The sequence below is a fragment of the Candoia aspera genome, chromosome 2, assembly GCF_035149785.1.
Source record: "Candoia aspera isolate rCanAsp1 chromosome 2, rCanAsp1.hap2, whole genome shotgun sequence".
NCBI lineage: Eukaryota > Metazoa > Chordata > Lepidosauria > Squamata > Boidae > Candoia > Candoia aspera.
Genome location: NC_086154.1, coordinates 164,429,679 through 164,454,906, shown reverse-complemented (window position 1 = coordinate 164,454,906; position 25,228 = coordinate 164,429,679). Strand labels below are relative to the sequence as shown.

Genomic DNA, 25,228 nt, shown 5'->3' with positions numbered 1-25,228 from the left:
ACCTGGTCAGAATGAACCTAGATTACATTTCTTGAGAGGCAGAATCCCCCACCTGCCTTTATCCAGCACAACAAAAGATGGGATTATCATCGTTTTTCTTCTCAGCATGCAGGCAAAATAGAAGGAAAAGCAAGAGTTTACTCCCCACCAGAGTGCTAGCACAAACAGAGAAGTGTTGGTGCTATTCGAAAAGTAAGTGCAAATGGAAAACACTGGATCCTTCATTCTATGAAACAGACACTCTGCTATTATGACTGTTAGTTCTATTAGGCTTTTATTGTTTCTGTTATTTATATTTGTACACTGCCCTGGAATCTCATGCAATCAAGAACAGCACTGAAAGGTTAAATGATAAATAACTATACAAACAACTGGAATCCTCACTTCTCCAGCCATAAACTGTCCAAAGCCAGGGGGGAATGTCACAGACGCTATCACAAAAGTTATAACCCCTGGATACACAAGGCGGCTGAAAGAGAAAAGAACAGGAGCTAAGGTCACACAATGGTCTCTGAAGGATGCTGTGAATGCCATGCAGAAGGCTAGGGTTGAGCCAGGAAAGGTCTCTGATTACTGAGAGTGGGTTGAATAACTTTCTCCTCTTAACTAGACATCAGTGTGAGTTAAATGCAAAAATACCAGCCACTTATCAGGAAGTAAAACAAGCATTCATCTCTTGGAAGAGTTTCTTGTTTAATCTGAACTAGAGCATAATTCAGCAACTTCCAACACCTGTCTCCCCTTGGACTTCCCCCCCCCCCCCTAAATCTAAAGCTACCAGATTTGGACTACAAAAATTCAGATGATCACTAGACAACAGCCAAGAGACAGAATGTTTTCTACTTCTTTGCTGGCATCTGGTGGTCACTAGGATATTTACAGCCCAGATGTGTTAGCCCTACTTGATAGCAACTTTAGCTTTAGTTTAACAATGTCCTACTTCCTACAAGACAAAAATAAATATTTCAATTGGCCATCTACCTTAAGTTCTTAAAGCACAATAAGACAATATATTATTAATTTTGTATGTTAAGGAGATTTCCTGAAGTACAGTTCCCTCAACTACTAAAAATGGCATTAAAATGAAAATCTTAATTCTAGCAAAGTTAATGTATTCCTATCTTATAGCAAAGGTAACTTGGCTTCAATCCTTCTTATAACGATCTGAATGCAGGATAGGTTTTAGAGATAGCTGTTGACTTGTTACTTCATAGTTTGTCTAGCCTGGGCTCCAAATATGTTATTGGAACTATATATATGTTTCCAATCTTAAACTTAAAATAAAATAACTAGTAAAGCATACTCACTATTTGGTTAGGAACTGACTTAGAGCCGTATGTTGTCTGACAAACAAAACCACCTGTCGATTGAAATAAACAAAAAATGCTCCAAGGAAGCCAGAACAGATCCTATAATAGAAGATATAAAAAAAATTAATCCTGGGCATTTGAATTTACATAAGAAGAGCCTTGTTAAAATTACATGAAAGATCTATAGCTAATCCTTCAGTGGCCAATCAGATTCTTCCAGAAAAGTTCAAGAATATATACCAAAATATGTGACATTTTGAATTCTGCACAGTCATCTATGTTTAAGTTCAACAGTATGTCCAGAGAAGGCATAAGTAACCAGAGGGAAATGAGCCTTATTGATTAAGATGATAGAATCTTCAAATGGTCCATAACTTTTCTGGCTACAGGGACTACCATTTGAATTTATGTGTTGTTGTTTTTTAACACAAAACAAAAACTGCAAGTAAAAAACAACAAAGGTTGGCGGTAGTGTTACTGGAGATCTCAGCCCATTTCCTGCATCCTAATTTTCTGCTAGGAGAACATTCAGAAATGTCATCCATTTTCTGCAGTTTCAAATGATAAAGCCTAGTCTACCACCTCAGAATTCTTCCCCTAATAACATAATTCTAATCTGCTATGATTTGTGTACTGCAGGCTTGGCCCTCCTCCTTTATATATCCCCATAGTTTGCTTTTCACTAGTAAGATGTTCATGCAGTCATAACACTGGGATAATGTCCCCCAAGTAGATAATCTTCTACAGAAATGTTTCTTAAAGTATAGTCCCAGAACCCCTGGAGTCTGGGGTCCATGAAATCAAAATTATTTGCCAGCCTATGCTGAAAAATAATACAGTATTACAATCTCATCAAACGATCATGAGAAACGGCTGTGGCAGCGAATGCATCTATTTTAATTTTTAATATGGTAAATATCGATTAATATAACCCATGCAAACAAAAGCTCTTTTGGGGTATTCCATAATTTTTAAAAGTGGGAAGGGGTCCTGAGAGAAAAATGTTTAAGGAACACTGTTCTATAGCACTATATGTTCCAGAGAATATATATTGCATTGTACATTCCTTAGTCACCAATATAGCTAGGTTGAACAAACACACATCCTTGAGCTGCAGCAGGTCCAAAAGCAATTGGAGAAGTCACTACTTTTTAACAGGACATATCATTGCAACTCAGCATTAAAACTCTTGGCAAAGCAAGAGAGCGTTTGGTGTTCCTAAGCCAAGACTAGAATACCAGCTGCAGCTCTTTCTTAAACTGCATGTATTGTCAGCCACAAGGGTTGCAGACCAACTGTCTAATGAATTCTATCAGGAGTGAATTTCAAAGCTCGTTTTGAAGAAAAAGACTTCTGGTACAGGTTAGGACAGTGTTTCTCAGCCTTGACTACTTTAAGATGTGTGGACTTCAACTCCCAGAATTCTCCAGCCAGCCTGCTAGAATGGGTAGAATGACCAGATACAAAGAAGTGCAACAAAACAGTTTTTGCACCTCAGTCCTGCCTGATAAACTACACAACCCAAAAATGTTAGACAAAGATCAGAAGTCCACCCTCAGTCATGGAAGTCCACTAGGTTACTTTGGGTCAGTCACCATCTCTCAGCACAACCTATCTCATAGGTCTGAAAAACTGAAGAAGGGACTGTTATGTGGTTTGTAGAAAAGGCAGAACAGAAATCCAACAAATACCCATTGTCCTTCTTTGCATCTGATCATCCCAGAGTGGAATGTAGTCTCAGTTTCTCCAAGCAAAAACAAAACTATGTTCCTTCTCTAAACTGATCTAATATAAGGCAGCTTGAAATATACAGTAGGTGTGGGAAGAATTTGAACGGTATCAGGAAGAAGGCAATGACCAACCATTTCTATACAATTCCCAAGAAAACTGCATGGACATTTCTATGAAATGCCCCCAGGAGACCTTACCTTTCTCTTTTTTCTAACATGGAACCTTCTAATTTAACTGTTTCCTATGGAGAACTTTCAATATGGCTTGCCTTTCTTCACCCCCACACTGCAGTTAGGTGTGCTCCAGTGGGCTTACCCTATTACAGCAAAAGCCGGCAGCTCCTGCAGGTCAAAGGGAAAATCCATGCGAAAGTTTGTTCTGAACAGGGCTGTGATGGTGACTGTGAGGAGGGGGTGGGGGAAGAGACAACCAGAATGACCAGGTAAGGAAAAAAAAAAAAGGATAGGTCCACACAGTGAGAGAACCTGAGCATCCTAAGAAGCTTCTTTATTACCATTATCTAAGTTCTAAGAACCCCACGTTAAAAAAATAATAATAAACATTTTCATAATGTTTCCGAGAGGAGTGAAATAATTCAGCCTCAATACCATTTTGTTAAGGTGTTACTAGAACACCTTTTTGCCTCGCACAGAAATTCCCCCACCCACTATCCCCACAATCTTGCAGAAGTTGAGAGTAAAGCCAGTTGTGGGAGGGAGCAATGTCACAAGAGAGGCGGGGAGGAGATGTGTCTTCCCATCTTACTTGCATCCTTGTTCCAGACAGCAAAGACTCGGAAAACGAAGGCACTGAATGTGGCTGCAAAAAATCCACGCCAGTAGTTACGGACCGCAAAGTAGGTAGAAGTGACTTCAATGCTAAAGAGGACACCTACAGAGTAGATAAAAGTTCTCATCAATACATGACAGCTTACAAACACAAAACGCATGCAAATACTATTTCCCTCAGCCATCACTCCCCAAAATAGGCGTTTGCAAAAGGGATGGAGTTAAAACAATAAATGGGTATGAAGGTGAAGTCCACTTTTAACTTTCCTTTCATTTTGGAGGAGTATTTTTGGTTTTTTGGTTTTAAGGTTAGAATTAAGGCCACAGATGAATAGATATAAGCAAGACTGAAGGTTCCTGAGTCATCCTTTATGTTAACTCACTGGTTTCCCAACTTTCTGCCATCAGGAGAATGTTTTCTGTTGAAGAACCCTTTGGAGCTGGATTATATATTAAGTTCACTTCATAAGATGTTCTAGATAGGACTACTGAATCTAATTGATCCCCTACATCAATTGTGGTTGATCACAGAACTGGTTTTCTTACTGAACAAGATCCAAAGAACTTCAGGGTTATTTGGAACAAATATTGGAAGCCTGTGTTTTGGTGGACTAGGATTTGCCGCTGCCAGTGTGACATCACTGTCTCCTATGCAATGTTTTGAGATGAAGAGTATGTATTAATAGCTTATTATGATTGAATTTGATTATTTACTCTGTTTTTCCTTCAATTAATAAAGTGAGAAATACTTTGGTTTTAATTTTTAATTTATATCATATTCAATATGATTAGTATCTAGCTCTACATATATTTTATCTTTGTCAGGATTATATTGTTAGAAGAAATTCCTACCAGGGCTCGTCCCGAGCCGGGAATGAAGAAAACAGGCAGTTGCTTGAGCAGAGGTAAAAGTTTATTTCCCAAGAGCCTGTACAGGGCACAGAGTATGCTGGTTGGAAGGCGGCCACACCTGCATTTTCTCGCCAGCCCCTTTATATAGAAACGTGGCCCTTTGATGGAAGAGATGGTGAGAAGTGTTTCTTGACTCGGATCTATTTGTTAATTTCAGGGATCAGTCTCTAGGATTTTCTGAATGAGCCTTAAAGAACAAAGGCATTCCGCCCCCTGCGGCTTTTGTGGTTTCTGGCTCCTTTGGTCAATTTGTCTGCCGGATTGTGGATTCTGTCTGTCAGGTTTTTCTATCCTTTGATTGTTTGATATTCTAAGAGGGGAGCCCTTATGCTAAGGTGTTTGCTGCCTTTCTGCCTTTCCTGTGCTGATCAGTTTATTGGAGCAGGAAGCGTCTCTCAGCGAGAATGGCAGCATCAAGGAGGAGAAATGGGGAGGAGGGGTTCCTACCATCCTTCTGACAATATTATTCCAGTGCATCTCAAAACATTGCGTGGGTCTTGTCCACATGGGTCTGAGTTAAGAATGTTCCTGGAGCAGCATGAGAAGATGCCATGAACGAACACTAATCTTCATCCTGCTAAGGCTCTAAAAATAAATGCTGGAGGGTTTTTTTTAACTGGATGGAAAATGATGACAAGTAGACCCTGGGAAGGAAGAATGCCATCCAAATAAAAGAAATGATATTAATAATAACAAAGGGGCTTGTAAATAGAGACTAAAGCATGATGCAGGAGAAAAGATGTGACGTGTCTGGGAAAATTTGGACAAAAGCAAGCAGCCACTTGCCTCCGAGTGGTGTCCCGAAACAGCAGCCAACCCCCACTGCACATCCCACGGTCAGGACATCTGTGTAATAATATGGCTGCTACTAGTGGAAGAGACGAGACAGAGAGAGAGGGAGAGAAACAGGAAAGAAAAGGAGTGAGAGGATTGGAAGCCAACTTTGCAAGATGGACAGTTGATGTTCTGTGGAGTCCTTGGTGCTCTCCAAGCCTGGTTGTCTTCTTGCAGACGTTTCATTGTCAGACTAGGCAACATCTTCAGTGCGAACAGGGAGTGGGCCTTGCTCTTGAAAACAAGGCCCACTCTCTCTTCGAGATGTTGCCTAGTCTGGCATTGAAACGTCTGCAAGAAAACAACCAGGCTCGGAGAGCACCAACGACTCCACAGTTCAACCCTGAGCTGCAAATATTTGCTTCAGCTGATGTTCTGTAGCGCATCTTGAACCCATTTAAAAATTCTGTACATGCCATTGTTTCTGCTTTATGTCCCTCTGTCCCGTACAAGTTCCAAACCTTTGTGCAAGAAATTGGAGTATTGTGTCTGAATGCACAACTCTTATAGAAACAGAATACTCTCAGCTTTCTGGGGCCAACACTTTTTTAAACATCAAAAAGATAGTTGCATATCAACAGTTGATGGCTACGAAGTATATATTGTAAATAACTTCACACATGATGAAACTCCAGTTTGAAAGTATAGGAATTTGGATGCATTCTTCATGTAGGCATTTGCATGTGAATACTCCACGCATAGAGAATGTGCTACAGAATGGGAATTGGTGCATTCTCCCAACTACAGTAGAACTTGTGAGTAGCTTCAGTAACTTAGAACGAACTACACTGTATAGTCTTTATAAAAATCATTTCTTAAAAGTCCAGTCACAGTGAAGAGAATACTGTGCACAAGAACTTGCATGCATCAGCTTTCTCTCTTGTCTGGCTGATGCTCTCATGAGGGAATTACCAGGAACGATTCCATTTGGAATTCATGGATGAGCCATAAAGGCGATATATCTGGCTGAAACCCTTTCCTTAGATGGAGCTGAAACAGTTTGAATCAATTTGTATCTGTTGCCCAATTCACATAATTTACTGTCATACACAGACAACAACAGCAACAAACAGGGAAGAATGAAGACAGCAGCAAGGCCTCTCTTCAGAGAAGCACATAGTTCAGGAAGGGAATTGCTGAAGCTATCACAGTACAGTTGGTAACTCTAGGGCCCATCACTGTGTGAGTAGGGCTATTATCAATGCTGCAATCTGTCTACTAGAGAGCTCTCATTCAAATTTACACGGAGAGTTAAAATTCACATTTGTAGCAGGTACCTTATTTCAACATTCCCAGGCACAGATTCTGTTTAATGTAGAGGATTCAGAGAGAAAAAAAGGAACAAAACCTTTTACCTTTATTAACTTTATCATCAAGTTTGTCCTTAAAAAAAAATTATCTTAGCATTCATTGACAAGATTGAAAAAAAAATTAAGGCTTTAAGATATACCCATTCAAGTATACATTTCCAAATTAAGTTTGGAAAAGGGGCAAAAGTCAAATAATAAATTTTCAAATTGTACCTATTTCTATGTCACTTCAGAAAATGACGATCCATCACAACAGGTATAACCAGGGGGGTGGGTAAGAACTGACTGCCAGGCTCAGTCTCACTGAATATACTGAAATGTTGCTTTTCATTCAAGGGAAAAAAGAAGGAATCAAGATGCCATCAGATTTACTGCTCTTGGCAGTTCCATAAAGAATCTGCTTTGTTGTTGTTCATTCGTTCAGTCGCTTCTGACTCTTTGTGACTTCATGGACCAGCCCCGTGGACCACCCCCAGCTCCCCGAGGGATGAGTCCATCACCTCTAGCATGTCATCGACCCATCTTGTCCTCTTCCTTTTGCCTTCCACCCTCCCTAGTGTCAGCATCTTCTCCAGGGTGTCCTGTCTTCTCATTATGTGGCCAAAGTATTTCAGTTTTGCCTTTAATATCATTCCCTCAAGTGAGCAGTCTGGCTTTATTTCCTGGAGGATGGACTGGTTTGATCTTCTTGCAGTCCAAGGCACTCTCAGAATTTTCCTCCAACACCACAGTTCAAAAGCACCGATCTTCCTTCTCTCAGCCTTCCTTATGGTCCAGCTCTCACAGCCATATGTTACCACGGGGAACACCATTGCTTTATAATTAGCTTATTGATTTAGTTGTGTTTCTTCACTGACTAATATGGGCTAATTAATTATTCTTTTTATTTATTCTGTTCATTTAAAAGACTTACAGGGCTACCCATCTTTTGTACCACAACTCTTGGAAATTCACAGAAACAGCAAAGAGAGAGAGAGAGAGAGAGAATAAAACCAGTATCAAAAACTCCCAGTGCCCCCAAAAACAAACACTCCTTCATACAGTAACATTTAAATTTACTGGGCTCCAGCCTCACGCTAACCCAACACTTTTGAAATTAACTGCGGAAATGGCAGCCCATTTACTTCCTCTCTAATATTTCATATTTGTAAAAAGACTTGCATATTTCTAAGATCCTTATTCTCATACCAAGAACCACTGTCTCCCTACCCCCATGGGTACATTATTACATAGAGGAACTTTTTCTGCCTGCTTTTCAAGAAAAAAAAATGGTTACAGACCCCAGGATAAAAATTACCTTTCTTGAACAAAAAAATCCCTTAAGGATCTTTAACCAAAAGTATTATTTTATCATTGTGGTTGCTATACTTGTTATTTATAGACTAGCTGTAAAAACTGAAAGTATTTTCAGCAACAATTAAACCTGACTTGGCAGTTTTAGGATGATGGTGAAAAGTAAAATAGTCTAAAGTATATATGTGTACATAGTAACACATTTTTAATGGCAGTCCCTATTTCCCCTAAGAAAAGATAAATGGGGGAGATAACGGGTACAGTCATTTTCCCAGGGCACTGCCTGAAACGTGACCTGGGAAACAGATTGTATGAAACTGAACTGGAAATAATTTCTTGGTTGTCCATCAGCTGTCCCCTCCTTGCACTACTTCCTGCAGATTTCCATGGGGTGCTCATTTACCTTTTTCCGTTTCCCTGCAAGGTTATGTGAGATAAAATAGCTGCACCGTTGTGCCCTAAGCATTTTTGGATCTGTTGCAGAGGAAACACGTCTTTCATTCCAGAAACATCCTTAGCCTGGAGCATCAGCATGTTGTATAAACACAGGAATGCACTTGCCTCCAAGAGGGGCCCCGAAGCAGCATCCAACACCAACTGCGCAAGCGGCCACCAGGAGGTCCAGCTGCCTATGCACATTCTGGAACAGAGAGCCCAGCCAGAGAGAGGCATGCCAGGGTTAGAGGGGCACAGGCGAGAGTTAGTCCTTTCTTCTCCTGCTGCTCCAACGCCAAGCCTCAGCCAGCAGCAAAGCCAGCCTCCTTTTAGAGCACAGTGAGTCAGCTTTAGTAGCAAGAGCAGCCAGGATCTATAAGAATTCAGTCTCTTCCTAAGATTCTACCTTTGTCCCATTTGCCATTGTCCTTGCATTAGTTTTATTCATTAAGATTTAGGTTGATTAGTTGCCTTCTAAAATAAATCATCTACGCATTTGTTATCAGCCCCTGGAAGAGTACAGGTAGTCCTTGACTCACAACCACAATTGGGACCAGAACTTCTGTCACTAAGCAAGGCAGTTGTTAAGTGAATCACACCTGATTTTACAACCTTTTTGCTGTGGTCATTAAGTGAATCACCATGGTCATTAAGTGAATCACATGGTCGTTGAGCGAATTTCCCCATTGACTTTGCTTGTTGGAAGCCAGCTGGGAAGGTCACAAATGGCAATCACCTGACCCCAGGATGTTGCAATTGTTGTAAATACATGCTGATTGCCAAGCATCTGAATTTTGATCATGTGACCGCAGGGACACTGTGACAGTCGTAAGCGCAAGGACCAGCCTTAAGTCACTTTTTTAAGCTCCACTGTAACTTTGAACAGTTACTAAATGAATGGTCGTAAATTGAGGACTACCTGTACAGCATGGCCCAGTCCTAAAGCTGTTGCTTCAAAGTCCCTCTATTTTAATTCCACAGCTAGGGTTAGAAGCAAGAAGCTTCTAAGCCACAGCCAGCCTTGAGACACAGCTCTTTACAACAACCATCACTGTAAGCATGGTTTGCATGTTAATTGTTCTCAATGAACCTGCTCTTAATATAGGAATGGGAAGGGGGGAAATCATCCTTATTTAGCCAACCACTTCAGTTTTGTAAGGGTAGCAACTGAAGTCAAGACTCTAAGTGCCAAATTATGATGGTCGGTTTGCACCCAGCATAAATTACTGAAACTGGGCGATCTTGCATATCTTTGGCTCTTTTGCATAATATTGTTTGCAAGAGCATGGAATTATGTTTTCATCAGGAGAAAAAGGATGGTCTCTATATAACCATTTTGATGTTCCACAGGACGAGTGAGGTACAGTCATAGAGGAAGGATAGGAAACTGTGCAGAACATCAAAAGCCCATCGCAGACTGCCAGATTCCCTGCTCAGATTGTTCCCTTATAACCAATTCCAAGCTTTTATTTACCCAGAAGTTGATATTTTCAAGAAGCCAAACATTGCTCCTGATTTTTTCCAGTACAATTACAATTGCACTTCATTATTCTTGAGCAGTTCCTCCATATTTCACTGGACATAATTACAGTCCAGGATACCTAATACTCCTCTCACTGTCACTTCCTGTGTTGTTCAGCTTCCTGTCTTCAACTTCCTGTCTCATTTTAATGTCCCGAGTTCTGCTGTCATCATCAGTAGCCTATAATGCTCTCTCCCCCTGCGATCTTGCTCTCAAACTAGATGGAGCATGCAGAACACTTACCTCATAAACCCCACAGAAGATAGACAAGAACTTGCTGAGGACAGCAGCACAGATGCTTGCTATGTGCACAAAAGGGCCCTGCCAAAGAGAGAGAGAGAGAGAGTGAGAGAGAGAGAGAGAGAGAGAGAGAATAAATAACTGTGAAGAAGTAGGCTGAGAAGCATACAGTGCAAGCCAATAGCAAAGGATGTGCCTCCAAGAGGATCAGCCTCTCCTGGAAATCCTTGCATTGTACTGAAACCATTTCAGCATCTTTGCTAACTCTTTCATGCTATCAAGTCCACATATCCAGCTTCTGCCCTTGGTGATTCAGGTGTAGTGGGGAAGATGGGAAGTATGTGGAGCTTGGCTTGGGAGTCCTTAATTAAATAGCACCTAGATCCCCCAGCCTCTGGGCATCTGGGAGTGGCTTGGTGGCTTCTAATTGGTAAGCTAGTTTCTGCAGCTTCTGGCTGTCTACTGCTCCCTTGGTCCCTGTGCGTTTCCATTCCTTTTTGGATTGTTCCCTCTGACTGCTTCCCAGACTGCTCCTTTATCAAGTCAGGAAGCAGTATATCCACTTCCCATGTAGCTACAGTTCCTCCCTTCACTTTGCTCTTCAGCTGAACCTGTTGCGTGCTAGGAGTAAGATCAGCTAGTTGCGCTCCTCTGCTTGCTTTGCCCTTACGCAAAAGTAGAATTGTGGTCCAAGCATTGCCAACGTCTTTATACTATCAGCCAATTCCTGAGATGCTGTGTCTTCACTTGTTCTTGTGCTTTGTGTCTTTAGTTGGACCAGTGTTTCTCAACCTTGGCAACTCTAAGATGTCTGGACTTCAACTCCCAGAATTCCCCAGCCAGCCATTCTGGGAGTTGAAGTCCAGACATCTTAGAGTTGCCAAGGTTGAGAAACACTGAGTTAGACAATATCCTTGGCTCAACCGTTTTTTCTGGGAAGAAACTAGTGGAACTGCCAGGAACAAGAGTTGCAATTACCATCATCCATTTGCCTCTGCTGCTGATTTAAGGAAGAGCTTGTACCTTGCTCTGCTAAGCAGATGGAAGGGAATGACCTAAAGAAATTCAAGTATTTGACAGTGTCTGACTAATTAAAGGCTCTGTGTTACAGCCAGCTTACAGAGAGCTGGTAGTTTAGGGCTCCAGTGGGGAACAGAGCTCAGTCCTGAATCATTGCCACCCATTTATTTCAGTGATGCCAACAGAAGAGAGTATCTGAAGCTCAGGATTGAACTGTGGAGTCCTTGGTGCTCTCTGAGCATGGTTGTTTGTTTGCAGAGGTTTCATTACCCAAGTAGGCAACATCATCAGTGCTGGTGAGTGTGGGGTTGCTCCCTGTTTATATGCAACAGGTTGCCCTGCCAGTTTGGGGGGTGGGGGGGTTCTCCTTTGTAGTTTCTTGATTGGGGTATTGGTTTCTGCCTGATTGTTTGCCTGGTGTTAATCCCTGGTTATCTCGGTTTTGGCTGCTGTGCTATTCTTTTTGTTTCATTCTTAGCTTTTTTATTGTCTCTTCTGAATGGTGTGTACATGTGGTTTATCTCCATGTGTCTATTGATGGCTGCTTTGTCTGAGTGCCAGGCTTCCAGGAATTCTCTGGCATTTTTGGCTTTGTCTTTGTCTAGGATGCTCACAGTTTCCCAGTTGAAACTGTGGTTGAGTCTGTCCATGTGTTGTGAGATTAAGGAGTTCTCATCGTGTCTCCTGACTGCTAGTTGGTGTTCATGGATGCGCTCTGCTGGTCTGCTGCCTGTCTGTCCTACATAGTGGCTGTTACAGTCCGTGCACTGCATGCTGTAGATGACTCCTGTTTTTTCTTCTTGGGCTACTGGGATCAGCAGGATAGGGCTTCCCTATTTGGGCTGCAAGAATATTAATGACCGCCAGATGACAACAAAGAGAGTATGAGTCTCTATCTGACACCATGTCTATAGATTGTCCAGATTTTTGTAGTCTAAGCCCCAACAGGAGTTATAGAGGAAGAGGTGTACAGAGGGAAGGAGTAAGGGAAGAGCTTCTGGCACTGTGCCCATTTTAGCAATTCTCTCAGCAGCAGTACAACATGCTAGAAGTAGCGTCTTTGCAGGCCTTGGTGGCTTCCCATGATTGCTGCTGGCTGCTCTCTTCTTCTCTTCACTCTTCTTGTCCTTCCTACTAGTGCAGGTGTAACGGGACAGAGCATAAGCATGCTGTATCAGAGCTACAATGATATGGACAGCCAAGAGATGGTAGCAAGAAAAACAGAAAACTCACTCTTTGCCTTGTGGTTCAGAGACCTCTATGTACTCCTATAGATTTAATCTACCTATTCAGAGAAAGTTTGCTAACCCAGGTCAAGAAGCACTGCATGGTACTCGGAAACCATCTTTTGTCCCTAGCGCCTTATCTTTTGTTATAATAAGCAAGTAACTTTGACTCTCTGGGGATCTTTTTTTCACTGTTCAAGACACATCTATTATCTTCCTTCATTTGACCTATTCTGAATTTAACCCTAGAATCCTTCAGTTCTTTGAAACCTTGGTCTACACATCAATACCTGCCATCACTTACCCTCTTCTCCCCCTCCCATCCCCAGTTGTACCCACCTCTTTCCCAACAGGTATCCCACTTCCCAGGCCAGCTGTCAGGCTTACAACTTTGGCCACAAATGCTTTAGGTGTGAGGTACTCCTTCAGGACTACTCCTCGCATAATAGTTTTCAATTCTGGAATCCCAGAGCCTGAACAAAACAGAAAGGAATCAAGAAGAGTGGTAGTCAGAGGGAGAGAGAACATACCCCAGAACATACTGAGAGGCCACAGCTCAAGGCACACATGACAGATGGCACCAGACCTCTTAGGTGATGCCCAAGTTGATGTCAATCATATAAGAAGCATATAGTGCTTGGACCTTCAACAATAAGAATATATGGGAGGTATTAAAGAGTCCTATCTGCCTGCAGCAAATCTCCCCTTGGTCTCCTTCCTGATGTGACAACCCATGGGGCCCTGATACTAGTTCATAACAGAACAGGTTACATGGACATAAGAAAACTCAGTGCTCCTTGACTGTACACCCATTTTGCTCTAAGAATGGGGGGTGGGGGGGTGAACTGGCAGGCAGGCAGGGGACTTCATCCATGACTGGAACTGACAAATGAGTCTGCTATGGTTGTAGTTTGGGCCTGAGATGAACAGACATATCTTCCCACGATCCCTTGATTCCTCACCCACAGCCTGTGGAGAGACAAGCTGGCAGAAGAGGGCAGCAAAGAGGATAAGGATGAGGGGGTAGGTGACCCAGGCCAGGAACTGCATAGGGATGCTGGGGTGCATCTCTTTGTACATCCACTTGTAAACTGTAGGGGAGAAATAATAATCAATGTGAGTGATTGTAGCACCTGAAAGGAACCCAAAGAACATGAATCCAACCCAGTGTTTCTCAACCTCACCAACTTTAAGATGTGTGGACTTCAACTCCCAGAATTCCTCAGCCAGCATGCATGATCCATCCCATAGCAGGAATTGCCATTGGCCAGACTCAAAGCAGTACCAGAATGATAACCAAACTTAAGCAGGCAGGGCCTAACTAAAGGAGGCAGGAACATTGTCCTATCTTGCTCAGCAGCTCTTCCTACCCTGGTCTATATTTTCAGATGGCTTGTGTCAAGTTCACAGACGATAAACACTCAGATAGGGTGGGACAGAAGAAACCAAGTAGCAAGGTGTTTCCTTTTCTTTTTGTCAAAGGGAGTTTTGTCAGTTCAGGATCTGTGCAGGGTTTAGTGAGGGCGGGATCATTGACGGGCCAGCCTGGAGGCAACCGGGGCAGACACTGATTAGTTTCTATGACGATCAGCAGCATCCCAACATCCACCCTAATGAACAAATGCAGCACCTTTCCAAGGTCATTCCATTCCTCGTTTGAGTAGCAGATGTTTGCTAGGAACAAGAGATGCCTACTTGCCAGGTAAAAGACCCAGACCTTAAGAAGGAAAAGCACAATGTTTGCTTTTTGAAAGGGAAACAGTAGGAAAGAAAACAAACAGGCCAACCTTTGTGACCCAAACTGGCACCTCTGAGTTTCTCTTCCAGTCAGTTGTGCTTTCAAGAAATTATTCACATATCTACTCTATCTTGTTTGACTCTGTATCTGCTACACTGTTAGGTTTTTAATTGGTTTGGGTTGTGAATGATACTGCATTAATAATGAAACACAGCCGGCGTGTTTTTATGTTGTTGCATTTCTTCAGGGTGTGAACCGACCTACCTTGCAAGCTCTTGGCACTGGTGTAATCCACTCCCCAGCTGACTAGTGCCATGACCAGACCCAGAAGCACCAAGAATATCCAGTCTTCTCCCAGCTTTTTTGTAACATATTTCTTGATACTTTTAGTACAGGCTGCAGAAAAGGAAGGTCTTTCAAACAGTGGTATGAGCTACAGTAAACTTCCAACCAAAGTTACCATTTTATAGCTCTGTATATCACACTGGGAAATGTGTGACATTGTAATAAATGTGTCAAACTTCTTCCACTGAAATCAACAGGATCAGAGGACTTAAATAATGCCAGATTGTGCCATTTCCTTCCAAACAGATGGAGATACATCTAAATCTTGCAGAAAGTCTGCTCTTCAAATCAGAGACAGTGAAGGACATAAGCATCAGTACATTCATCAGGATTAAAGTCCCCGATCCATATTTTATCAAGCATGCGCTGTGTAACTGGTTGAAAATTAGCAAACAGTAGGCTTAAAACAACAAAAGAAAAATAAACATTCTCCATTTCACTTAACAGGCAAAAACTTACTTTACGGTCCAATCTGAATTAGAAATAGTTACTTAGCCCACAGTGCTCTGAGAATGCAGGAGGAATACAATAAACAACATATGGCATTATTTTTAATAGGCCATTAACTCCTACTCTTCAGCATTGCTAATATATGAGGCCCTTTGAGAATATGTTTGAATTTCTGAATTATCTCATTAATTAACCTTTTGGTATGCAGAAGTAGAATAATCATATATTGCCTAGCTTTCTTACTAGCTTCTTTTTTTAAAATCCAGGTATTCCACAGGCTTCATACGTCTACAGCAAGCCACTCTGAGAAAGTGCTGGTTAACTGCTCAAGTTGCCTTGTCAACCTTTTCTCATGGGAAAGAATCAGGGATCTCTGCCACTTGCCCATCTGTCTTTTCCTTTCATAATCAGGATGATAAAAATCCAGAGCGATAGCAGCTGATAGACTCAGGTTCTGAGCTAAACAGCCAAACTACACGTGGCATTCTTCAGCTTTCTTTTAAAAATGCATTTAAGTGCCCATTTGTATCTGGAAGGAAAAGCAACTGTGCTGTTTCTCCATCTGGAGTATGCTCCTAATCCTAATCAGGGTTCTGTGCCAGTTTCCTATCCAAAAACACTTCCTTGAGGTTATTTGTACCCCAAAGCACTGGTCACAGTACCCTGAGAGTCAAAGAGAAGCTGGGGCAGGAGGTGGACTGGGAGGAAAGCAGGTGCACATGCAGCATTTTCTCCTTTAGCTTCACAATTTCAAATTCATGATTAAGAATGCTTGGTACACGCACAATAAGATTTTTTCTTTATTTTTCCCCCCAGTGTGTTTTCAAACAGTTCCAATGTCTGCTGCAACTTCTTAAAATCTGATCAGTGCTCCTCAATGAAGTAATTAGTAATAGTAGACAAAGTTCCCTTAGCCTGCTTTTAATTAGTTTTTGGAAAGAAATCTGTGTCCAGCAGTGGACACAGAACAAGGCAGGTATTCTTTATTCTTCCAAATTCAACATGGCTTTTTCAAGGAAATGCTTGAGAATGCTAGCGCATTTGTTATTCAAGAATGAGCTTCACTGTTGATCTACATGACCTATGATGACCTATCATCCAAAAGCAAAACTAATGCTGCCCTGTTGTTGGATAGTTTCAGGAAATGTTTCATCTTATTTGTGGGTAAGTCTTTGAAGAAGCGTATCTGATGTTACTGATGTTCTCATTGAGAAAACCTGAGGCAAGAGAAGATCTTGGAGTAAATGCTCATGTCCCTTTTCTTGACCCAAATGTCTCCCAGCCAAAATAGTTTTCATTCATGAAAAGGTCTTAAGATTACCACTGAATGTAGTGTGTAGTTTGTCCTGAATGCACTCACAGCCACAATCACAGAGTTTTTTGTGATGCCCAGTTGGAAAATGTGTTGGTTTGAAATAGAAAATTGGAGAACTACAGAATTAAAGCATCAAAGCATCCATTCTGTGGTCTTCCTATTCCTTTCCATTCCTCCATCCCTCACCACATGCAATAAGCTCCAGTTCAGTTTACCCCCACGCTACTGTGAACTTCTTGGAAGAGCAAGTTTCATGGGGGCTTACCATGATACTTAGAGTAGCTATCCTTTTTGAGTTCAGCGTGACTTCGCCGCTTCAAGGGGTCTTGAGACTTCTTCTCACTCAGAAGTTCAGCTGCTTCCTTCCGGGAAAGATTGGGAAGCTGTTCTGTATATTGGCCATAGAGCTGAGAGAAGAGTAATAGGCAGTCAAGACACTCCAAAGGCACAAGACAGCCAGGTGCTGCAAGATGCACAGCAATAGCTATGTCAAGGTACCTTTAATTATAATGCACAGTTGAATGTAGGCATGATTCCAGGTCCTATGCAGTAAATAACGTTCATTGAACCTAAGCCAAGTACATTTTGCCCATAATCCTGATCGTACTCAAGGCTAGTTCACACAAGCACATATACCTCATGATGTTGCACTTGACAACTTGAATGTGTGAATGTGAAATGGTATGAATGTTCTGCTGGTGGTAAAAGATCTTTGATAGCTCATTCACACATACATTTTTTATTATTTCCTGATGCAGCAATCATTGATGAATGATGAATCTGTGTGAACCAGTCCCAAATCTTGGAGAGGTTTTTAATCCCTGATGGTAGATGTGTGTTTTCTCAGTATCTTCCAAATTGTGCAGTAGTTGCACATGGTGGATGCAAGATGATGAGGTACCAGCCTATGAGCACTTGCAATGTACAGGTCAGATCTTATTTGAAGGAGTGGGTCAAGGACAGTGGACCCAATCCGAAAATAACCCAGATTATTTCTAAGCATCTATCGAATGCTGAACTAACCTGATTAACGATCGTAAGAAGGAATGATGCTGGTATAAAAAAACAGCTGCATGATATAGTATACTGTATATTCTATTATTTGAAAACTAGTTGCTGCAATATGGAGCCCCAAATACAGTGTCTCCAAGATTTCTCTGTCCATATATTTATAAGCAACTTATGTTTCAGAAGCTAGACTAAATAATGTGTAGCATGCAGACAGCAAAAAGGTACAGTTGGTTTTTGAGAAGAAAGTATTTCTTATTAACTCAAAACATTCCCTGACAAATAATGGGGAATAATATTAGCCTAACAGGCATTCAAATTCACAAGCAACGGGGAAGAATTAACTTCAGGTATTAATGTTTAAACAGATTAAGGAGTTTATTTGACACACCCAAGCAAATAGCCATGTGGAAACCAATTACTGTAATTATTTACATTTATAGAGGAGAAAGTGACTTCCTTAACATGTCCACTCCACAGTATATGGACAGTTATACTACTAGCACAGTTATACGAGTATCCTAAGATGGTTAGGGGGAAGAAGAAAAGAGAGGTATTTGTGAAATATTGCTTGGAACGTGGCATTAGAGAAAGATCGGGTTGGATGGCTAAACGGATTAAGGCAAGCTCTGCTGCTGGTGGAGAAGTACAAGATGAGGAAACATTGCTAGATTTAGAGAAGAAACAGAGGGAATTGTAATGGTATGTGGGAATGACCTTGGGAGACAGGAAGAAGAGCCACAGACTAGACAATGGTCAGATAAGAGGTAGCTGAGCCCACAGAAGGAACAGGGGTGTGGCAAACATCTCAGAAGGGACCCTCCCTAGTTTCTTCAGCTGCAAAGGCAAAGGTGGAGATTTGTACTTTCAGATTCTGTTAATGTAATGTTACACTAAAGTAGAATTAGTCCATCTGGTTATGCTTCCTGTCGGGACTACCCCACTAGGCTGACAGGAATAAAGAAAGAATGGGTTGTTATTACTTTTCCAAATATGGAGTCCAAATGGACTTCACTTCTGGGTGGTTCATGGAAGATTGGAAAGATTTCCTGCATGAAGCTATCTTCTAGAATCTTGAATATATAAGGCTAGGTGCATGTCCCTTGTTACCATTGCTATTTATTTTAGCTTTGGAAGTATAAGGCAAGATGAGAGAATTGCTGGAGTGAAGATTAAAAGAGAAACTTATAAATTACAGGCATTTGCTAATGACCTGGTGATAATCTTGGAAGATCCTCTGGAAGGAATAGAAACATTAATGGAAAAACTAAAGGACTTTGGGGTATTAGCTAGTTTTAAAATTAATGAACAAAAGTTGAAGATGTTAACAGAAAATATGAACAACAATAACAAAAAAGGAATTGATGGTTTTAAGATTGAGAAAAAAGTTGGGTATCACTATGATTGATATGAATTGTATGTTATACAATTATGCTAAGACATGGAATGAAATCAAGACGGACTTGTTAAGATGGGAGAAATTACAATTGTCATTGTTGGGGAGAATTTCTATGCTTTGCCAAGAATGATGTTTTTGTTTCAAACAATACCTATTCTGACAACTGATGTATCATTTAAACAATGGCAGAAAGATGTATCTAAGTTTATATGGCAAAGGAAAAAAACAAGGGTTAAATATAAAATACTTCAAGATGCAAAGGAAAGAGGAGGTTTGGGACTGCCTGATTTGAAATTTTACTTTGCAGCCTGCTGCTTAGTCTGGATGAAGGAGTGGGTTCTGCTGAGAAATAAGAGGATCTTAGAATTAGCATTATCTGAGGTTCGGATGGCATGGTTTTCTGTGGTATGAGAAAGTTAAGGTTAATGTAGATTTTAAGAATCCTTATATTAGAAGTGCCATATTGAGAATATGGAACAGATATAAACCCAGACTGTGTCCAAAAATGCCTTTATGGGTCTCAGTACAAGAAGCATTTTATAGGAAAGAAACAATGGGTAAGGAAAAATGGTTAACTTATTGAGAGTTGTTCAAACAGGAACATGGAGAGTATAAAATGAAATCAAGAGGAAAAACTGGCTGCAGAGGGATTTAGTTGTCAATGGTTTTTGTATGTATAGTTAAGAAAAAGATTTAAGGTAGATAATAGGACATTTGGAATTTAGCAGCAGAAGACAGAACCTGAAGTTGAATTATGTACAGATGATGAACATGTAATTGCTAAAATGTATAAACTTTTATTGAAATTTGGAACGGAAGAAAAACAAGTGAAAGACTGTATGATAAAATGGGCTAAGAACTTTGGACATAACACATTGATGGGTCAGTGGGAAAGTATGTGGTTAAAAGGATTGAAATTTACATTATGTTATAAATTAAAAGAGAATTTTTATGAAATGATGTACCACTGGTATATGAATCCAGAAAATTTGTCTAGAATGTATAAAGGTACTTCAAATTTATGTTGGAAATGTGGACAACATGAAGGGTCATTTTATCATGCCTGGTGGACTTGTAAAAAAGCCAGACATTTTTCAGCTCAAATACATATAACGATACAAAGAATTTTAAAGATCAGCATTCACTGAAACCAGACCTCTTCTTTCTGGGATTAATAGACAGTCAATTAGAAAAGAGCCATGGAAGGTTATTTTTACATATGATTACTGCTGGAGACTATTGTAGAAAGACTCTGAAATACCCACATTGGAGGATTGGTTGGAGAAGATGACAGAACTAGCAGAGATGGCAAAATTAACTTGTTCGATTAGAGAAAGATCACTTACTACATTTATTAGTCACTGGAAACCCCTCCTTTATGGACTTTTTGCTGAAAAAAGAAAAGTGAACTTGTGATTTATGGGTTTGAAGATTAGAAAGGGTAGACTATGGAAAGAAGGAAATTATGATATAATCTTAGAGAGAGAGGGTAAAATATAAATGTATCTACAACCACTGTCAAGAAGATTGGAAGCCACTTCTTTAGTATCTTTTCCTTTCCTTTCCTTTTTTTTCTTTTCTACTTCTTTTTCTATATTTCTTTTTCACTTTTTCACTTTTCTTTATTCTTCCTTAATTCAAAATTTGTACTGTTTTTAATTCTGTTTAAAAACTTCTTCAATAAAAATTATTATTTAAAATATATATATATAAGGCTAGGTGCCTCAAGCCTAATTGGAAAACTCAAGAATTACATTGCATCCTAAACATCAGGGTATTGATTGTGATGGTGGGGAGAGTTAACCAAGTGCTTATCTATTATAAGGAGCCTTGGTGCTCTCAACAATTTGATTAAAATTAAATTTGAAATAGCAAATGATTTGATTTGATTTATTTTATATCCCATCTTTTGTCTAGGAGATTAAGGTGGCATGCATAGCATTCTCTCCTTCTATTTTTTCCCACAACATCAGTCCTATGAGGTAGATTCGAATAAGAGAGAGTGACTGGCCCAAAGTCACCCACTGAGCTTCTGGGCCAGTGAGTGAACTACGTTCTGGGTCTCCCTAATGCCTACTCAACACCATACCAGTACATCATACTGGCTCTTAACAGCTACTTCAATACATCAAATATCTCACAAATTCCTTTCTTGACTATTAAAAATACTATCTCAAAGCCAAAATTTTACAGGAAGAACATGCTTCCTAACAGGCACCAAAAGTGGGAAAGAAAGGAACAGCCAATTCAGCCAAATTATTCTGCTTATGGAACTAGGCTTTGGGCTCAAGGATAGATTTTCAAAGAATAAAGACAAGGTCTCTAAGAAATTTAAAAACAAATTGCAAAGCATTAGGATCACAGAGTTGGAAAGGGTCATTTAAGCCATTGACTCTAACCACTTATTCATTGGAGGAATCCAGATTAAACCTCCTTAACAAATCCAGTGAAGAAGAGCCCAGGTAATTGGTTTTACTATCAAAGTGTTCATACTGCTAGGAAAGGTTTTCTAAGATTCAACCACAATCTACCTGTCATGCCATCCAACCCAGACTAATCAGCATGTCATGGGGTATCTTGTCAAATACTTTGATAAAGTTTGCTGAAATAAAGATATGTTATGCCTATAGAATTCTCACAATCTAAGGAAGTTGCCATATCAAAACATGAGATAAGATTAGTGCAGCAAAATTTGTCCTTGATGAACCTACATTGACATCTGGTAATTACCTCATTCTTTTTAAGGTTCTCACAAATCAGTCTCTTTATTATCTGCTTTAGAATCTTCCTGGGATTCAATGTCAAACTGGTTTGTAGTATGTTATATATTCCTTTCCCCCTTTTTTGAAGGTAGAGGCAACATTCATTCCCCTTTAGTAACCTGGCACTTCATCCGTTCCCCAGGATTTCTCTGAGATACTACATGAAGCCTTGCCAGACCATCAACATGTTCCTTCAATACCATAGGATGCAATTCATCTGGTCCTGGAGGTTTAAATTCATTCAGAGTAAATTGGTATCCCATGATCATGGTTCCATCAATCTCAGGCTTCGATTCTGCCCCTTTATCCTGCCTTTCCTGATGGAACACACAGTTCCTGATGGAACACATAGTTTTGTGCTAGAAAAGACTGAACCAAGTTACAAGTTGAATAGCTCTGCCTTTTCTTGTTACCTGTTAGCATTTTGCTGTCTTTATTGAGCAGCCGATATTCTGATTCTGATTCTTTTCTTTTCCTTTGAAGATACCTAAAGAATCCCTTTTTGTTATTCTTAGCATCCTTCAACAACTTCAGTTCATTATGCACTTTCACTTTCCTGACCCCAGCCCTACAGTTCTGGGTTACCTGACTGCATTCTTCCATTGTGGGCTGCCCTCTTTCACTGTCCCTCTTTATATATCTTTTTTTGTTTTCAGATCTTCACTAAGCTTTTTGGGTTATCATGTAGACTCCTGCAATTCTCCTTTTTGCTTCCTCAATGGAATTGTTTGCAGTTTTACTTTTACCTTCCTTAGGGACTCTTACACACTTGAGCTCCTTTTTCCATTAGCTTTTCCTGCCATGTGATCCTACTCACCATTACTTTCTGAGTTTATGGCATCTACTTTTTGAAGTCCAAGATCCATGTTTGCCTACACTCACTTTTAGTTTCCCTTGAAATGAAGACGTCCAGCATTACGTGCTCACTTCATGACATTACTGCTATTTCTGTCTTCAATTAAATCCTCCCTATTAATTAGTATCAAGTAGTTGATCTTTTTGTGCCTTCCTTAAACCCTCTAAAATAGAAAACTATCCGAAAGTCAAGTCAGGAATTTGCTGGAAGGATTAGCAGAATTGTCTCCCAACAATTCGTAAGATACTACATGTCTCCATCCCTGCAATTTTGTGCCTCTTTGACAGATTTGCAATGTTATTTTGGAAGGCATCATTAACATCTTATGCTTGGCTGAAATTGGAATACTGTAGACACCAACAACAGTCATTTTTTTTAAACATGCAGTGCAATTCCTTCTCCCTTTCTGTTGCTTCTATTCATTTTGAACAAATTTGAATCTTTCAGTTGCTGTATTCTAGCCATGGGCATCATCCTACTAGATCTCGGACATACCAATTAGATAAAGTTTTCCCTTCAAGCTCATGCTATTTATTTCCCCTTCCGCTGAGTAGGCCCAATTTCAACAACACTCATACTTTCCATAGTGCAGAAGACTTTATCTGAGCTCCTTACTTCTGGGTTTTGTTTCCAAACCCACCCCAAGTTTCAGTTTGAAGCCCTCCCAATGAGCCTTTTGCTGTATACATTATTAACAGTATATGTGTGGTACAATCTTCCCTGTGCCAGCAATCAGTCATCTTGATAACTCAGACCATGATCCCAGGAATCCCACCTGTCATGTTCACTGTTTCAATGTGCACTGTACATCGTAACATTTCACATGCCATGGCGCTGATGCGCATTTCTGTTTGGGAGGGTGCTGCTGTGAAACCTTGTACCAAGCTCTGTATCTATGTTCATTTCATTGGAATGTGTTTGGGTTATGTGCTCTGTTCAAGGACTTTTCCCACAGACCATCAGAAGCCGTTAGGAGCACCTGGGATTGTGAGCTTGGGAAGATTCTACAGGGGGAGGGATCTCATTTGTACCGAGGGTTTTTAGTTTGCATTTGGCGCACTTTTTTCATTCTCAGCTTTCTTTGTGATCCTGCATACTATTCTTTAATAAATCAGATATCTTTGCATTCCTGCTCATGAGTCTGAGAGTGTTTTAGAATAGGCATTCATTACATAAAGCTGAGAATCACCAAAGTTGTACCGTTAGCTCCTACAAAGATCAGTTTCTTGTGGGGGAAAATAGTTAATGATGGCTGAGTCCAAGCTCACGTCTGGGGGACTTGAGCCAGCTAGCTTGATGCCCTAGTTGACGGTCAAGAGCGGAGAACTGAGCCTCACCCCAGAACCTTCAGATTTCTGGCAGGATTCAAGTTCCAGCCCTGAGGTGGAGGAATCTAATCATGGGAGAGAACCAGAGCAACCGGCACCCAGAGAATCTCCCGCAGAGTTGATCACCTGGGATGCAATGGGAAAACCCCAGCCAGGGACGTCCCAGGCATCCTGGAAGTATCGGTTCCCGCTGACCCCAGACGTAGAATCTACCACGGTATCATCAGAGAGACAGCCTAACACGCGAGGGAGGGAGGAATCTCAACCCCCTGAAAGGCTAAGAGTGGTGGAGGCCAAAATAGAATCAATGGAGTACATGTTAAGAAACCTGTCTCTATCATTGGGGGGGCAGGGGAGGCACGACGGAGGTCCCAGCTTCACGCAACCATCCCCCATCCTCCCATCCGGACCGCCAGCGGAGCAGAGCTGGAGACGGCTCCGGGATGAATCTCCACCCCGCAGAGCGACAACTACTGTAACCTGGGGCCCAATGACTCAAGCAGCCGCCGGTTCCGCTCCAACAGGAGTGGGGGTGAAAGACTTTTCTATCAAGTTTGATGGGGATCGAACCAAGTTATCTTTCTTTCTAACCAATGCTAAAAGTTACATGAGGCAGTTTGGAGCATACTTCCCTTCCGAAGAGGCTAAGATAATTGCCATTGCCACCAAGTTGAAGGGTTGAGCGGCTGACTGGTATGTTCAATTAAGTGAGGCTGACTCCCCTGAGCTTGAGTATTTCAAGGACTTTATGTGGGCATTAAAGCTGCATTTTGAGGATCCTCTGGCCAAGGCAAGAGCTAAGAAGGCGCTGAAGGATCTTACTCAGGGCCAACTGTCTCTGGCTGATTACACCCTGGAGTTTAAGGCTTTAGCTGGGAAAATCCCCAACTGGTCTCAGTCAACCTTAATAGAACGGTTTAAAGAGGGACTCAACCGGGACATCCTACAGTGGGCGTTGTGTAGAGACGACCCAGAGTCATTGTACGAATGGATCTGTCTGGCCGGCAAGGCTGAGCACACCCAGCATACCTTCATGCAAACCAGACGACCTGAAAAACCACCAGCCACCATGAGGGGACCCCGAAGTGCCGCAACTGCTGCCCGGCCAGGCTATAGAGCCTGGGAAGAGGAGAGAGATTGGCGCTATGCAAGGGGTCAGTGTCTGCGATGCGGAAAGGAAGGGCATCGAGCAGCTGATTGCCCAAAAGCCAAGGCTGGAGATCGAGCGGGCAAGCTGCCGGCCAAATCGCCCCCCCCTCTCGCAGCAGATGACAACAGCCAAGGGCGCAGCCGACGCTGGGGAAGTATTCTACTTCTCGGGAGAGGCTGAAGATGACTCTAAGGAGCCGGTGGGAAACGCCAGCCACCTGCCATGAAGAGCGCCTGCGGGCAAGTGGAGGAGGATG

The 25,228-nt window shown here is 41.3% G+C and overlaps 1 protein-coding gene across 2 annotated transcripts in view; it reads right to left on the bottom strand.

Annotated features, from left to right (window-relative positions):
- CLCN1 (chloride voltage-gated channel 1) overlaps nt 1-25,228 on the bottom strand; it is a 65,435-nt gene that overhangs the window by 22,436 nt on the left and 17,771 nt on the right. For both annotated transcript variants that reach the window (XM_063294717.1, XM_063294716.1), the window contains exons 2-11: nt 16,735-16,876; nt 14,624-14,755; nt 13,584-13,712; nt 12,961-13,094; nt 10,379-10,456; nt 8,740-8,818; nt 3,807-3,932; nt 3,357-3,441; nt 1,308-1,409; nt 385-469 (exon numbers count right to left, since the gene is read on the bottom strand). In XM_063294717.1, the coding sequence (XP_063150787.1) occupies nt 385-469; nt 1,308-1,409; nt 3,357-3,441; nt 3,807-3,932; nt 8,740-8,818; nt 10,379-10,456; nt 12,961-13,094; nt 13,584-13,712; nt 14,624-14,755; nt 16,735-16,876 (1,092 nt within the window). The remainder of the gene's footprint in view (nt 1-384; nt 470-1,307; nt 1,410-3,356; nt 3,442-3,806; nt 3,933-8,739; nt 8,819-10,378; nt 10,457-12,960; nt 13,095-13,583; nt 13,713-14,623; nt 14,756-16,734; nt 16,877-25,228) is intronic.